Raw genomic sequence first — 3,224 nt, forward strand, 5'->3', positions numbered from 1 at the left:
TTTTAATCTACAAATATACTTGAATTCATTATCTAAATTTATAATTATTATAAATATCATTAATTTTAGTACTATATTTCATAAAATTATATATTTTTTAGGAGCGCAAATTTAAAATAGCAATATTTTAATAATAAACATATAAAAATATATTTTTTTGTCGTAAATTTTAATAATAATTTTTTGATTATACCGAATTTGGAGGGGAGGCCGCACCCGCCTGCCACCCCCGCCTCCGTCCCTACCAACATATTCGAATAAATAAACGAATCGATTAATGGCAAGTTTTACTTATATATTTTTCAAAAAAATTAGAATTTAATAGTGCTATGAACTTTCACTATTCATTATTCATTATGACATTTCAAAAGTTGCAAGTTATTTTGCTATATTTTATTTCGATTGTTAACATCTTAAAAGTTTGACTATAAAAAGAATATTTTTCGAGTAGATATCTAATGTTAAACCCTACAAATATAGAAGCATTATAAAAATGTAAACGAAAAATAAACAATAGATCCTCCGTCCCACATTGTATCAGCTAATTTAACTAGCAACGCTTTTTAAAACCGCAAATTACAAGACAGTAGATGCTAAATTAAGCTTGTTATATGAATGTGTTCTTATTTCATGAATGTGGGATTGACAGGCAGTATACAATGGAGTAATATAAATTAGCTGTTCTGTCAGTTTCCTATGCAGAGGTACACCATCCAACAATCAACGTACTACTCTATTTAAATAAAGCAGTAAATTGGTCCACATCCAAATTATGAAACCTTCAAGTCGCAAAGGCTGAAACTATACTATATAATATGTAATCACCCATAGACTATTGGTAGAGCAATACAAAAATTATGGCAAGCCTTCAAGCTTTGAGCTTGTGTTCTTGTAAACTCTCATTTTCGTCGCCAAATCACCAAGGGAGAGTGATCAAGGCTACTAACAATATCCCGAAATTCCGAAAAACTCATCTCTCCCTCTCAAACCTAGCAAATGGAGGTTCCGTGGAGGAGCTGGTGCTGAAAAATGATTTTACTAGTAACAATATTTCGTTTAAGACAGATATAATCGAGTCTGAAGAGCTGGTCATTGGGAAATTGTACGCGATAAAGGAGACGGTTTCTGATAGAGTGGAGATGCATAAGAATATTTGTGAGCAGAGAAAAAATTGGAACAGCTTGTTGTTAACATCAATCAACACAATCATACTTGGAGCTGCAACAATGGCAGGTATTGCAGCTACTATTAATGCAAATGGTGCACCTTTAATTGCTTTAAAGATTGCTTCTACTTTGTTATATATTGGAGCTACTGGCATGGTGATTATTATGAACAAGATTCAACCATCTCAGCTTGCTGAAGAGCAAAGAAATGCTACAAGATTGTTTAGGCATATTCAAAAGCATGTTCAAACAGTTATTGATATTGGATCTCCTACTGCTTTGGAAGTGGAAGACACAATGAATAGAGTTTTAGCACTTGATAAGGCCTATCCACTTCCTTTACTTGGTGTTATGATTGATAAGTTTCCATCTGCTGTTGAATCTGCTGTGTGGTGGCCTCTAAGACAACGAATAGGCGAAGACGAGGAACCGGAGATTGATCTTGATGGTGAAAATAGGTATGGGAATGGATGGAACGAGGAGTTGGAAAATGAGATGAGAGAAATTGTTGGAATCTTAAGGAGAAATGATGAGGCTGATTACTTGAGGTTAGGTGGAATAGCTTTGAAATTAAACAAAGTGTTGGCATTATGTGGACCTTCTTTAACTATTTTGGGGGCCATTGGGAGTGCTTTTGTGGGGATTGGTTCAATTGAAGAGAGTTCATGGGCTGTGATGCTTGGAGTTGTTGGAGGTGCTTTGGCTAGTGTTGTCAATACATTGGAGCATGGTGGACAAGTTGGGATGGTGGTGGAGTTGTACCGGAGTAATGCCGGATTCTTTAGGGAAATAGAGGAAGAAATTGAGTTTAATTTGAAGGAGAAAGATGCGAGGAAAAGAGAGAATGGTCAGTTGTTCGAAATGAAGATTGCTTTGCAGCTGGGGAGGAGTATTGCAGAGTTGAGAAATATTGCTGAAAAGGGACATGATATTAAAGAATTTGGCAGCAAGCTTTTCTGATTTTGTTTCAATCTTAGTTAATTTTGTACTTCTCTTAATCAGATTTTTCAAAGTTTCAAGTAGTCTAGTTTAGTTTGTATTAGAAATAGAAATGAGTGATGATCAGATGAACGAATAAGGTGTACATAATTAGTCCATTTGTATTTGTGATTGTGTGTATTCAAGCTTCATGGATTCAAATTTGTTCTAGAGGCTTAAGGTGTATTCTTATTTCTATGAGTTGAAAAACAATTAACACTAATTGGGTTGTGAGTTTACATGTTATATCACCCTTCAATTTTTTAAGAACCCAAATATTATAATTTATGTATTCTTGCCTGCATATCGAGTTAAATGAAACTTGTCCCAATAACAACTACAAGTAACTTTACCTCCGAGGGAGGGCAAAGATAAAATATATTCGGCAAAAGATATCGGCACCTATTATGAAACTCAGGTCATTATGTGTATGGAGACAAATAGTATCATGTTGGGCATGCATGTTATATCGTTCTTACTTGGAAAAAGAACACATGTATTGAGGAATTAGTGCATGACTATAAAGTTGACTAGCATGCAAGGTTATCGATCATGATGATTGAAGACTGAGGAACACCGATTTCAAAGACATATGTGCCTCAATTACCCCACACTCCCTGTCCTAACAATTAATGGTCTCCTACCATAAATCATAATCACTCCTCTTGCCAGTCAGTCAGTCACCGCTCCGCCCTGCCTAATTCTGGGGTCAATTCGGATCCAATGGCCAAATAGTGCTCCTAGAAATTGCATAAACAATACTATTGTTTAAGTACTAATGATCCAGATGACTCTGCTAATACCAACGTATGATATGATAATCAAATTGATGGTTTAATTAGACGTTTAGTCAAACTGGTTAAAAATGTATGATTGGTTTCCTAGTTCCTACCTTTTGTTTATTGACTTTATCACATGCAAGTTCCCCCATGCACTCCCTAATGAAGCCAGGTAGCTTATCTTTACTTTAATGAGTGCATGCAAGTTGTGTTATCTTTCACTTTAAAGGATATAATTATGTTTCAGGTTCTCATCAAATGACTGCAACATATGAATTCAGAAATGTTTTGCAGAGTTTTA

The 3,224-nt window shown here is 35.0% G+C and overlaps 1 protein-coding gene across 1 annotated transcript; it reads left to right on the forward strand.

Moving 5' to 3' along the window:
• Positions 1 to 635: 635 nt before the first annotated feature.
• Positions 636 to 2,308, forward strand: LOC141670597 (putative F-box protein At4g22030). Its single transcript, XM_074476531.1, has one exon. The coding sequence runs from the start codon at positions 858 to 860 to the stop codon at positions 2,124 to 2,126; it is 1,269 nt and encodes a 422-aa protein (XP_074332632.1). The 5' UTR covers positions 636 to 857; the 3' UTR covers positions 2,127 to 2,308.
• The last annotated feature ends 916 nt before the right edge of the window (positions 2,309 to 3,224 follow it).

The sequence above is a fragment of the Apium graveolens genome, chromosome 7 (assembly GCF_009905375.1).
Source record: "Apium graveolens cultivar Ventura chromosome 7, ASM990537v1, whole genome shotgun sequence".
Classification (NCBI taxonomy): Eukaryota; Viridiplantae; Streptophyta; class Magnoliopsida; order Apiales; family Apiaceae; genus Apium; species Apium graveolens.

Coding starts and splice junctions, on each gene's coding strand:
- LOC141670597 (XM_074476531.1), top strand. CDS start 858: ATGGCAAGCCTTCAAGCTTTGAGCTTGTGTTCTTGTAAACTCTCATTT.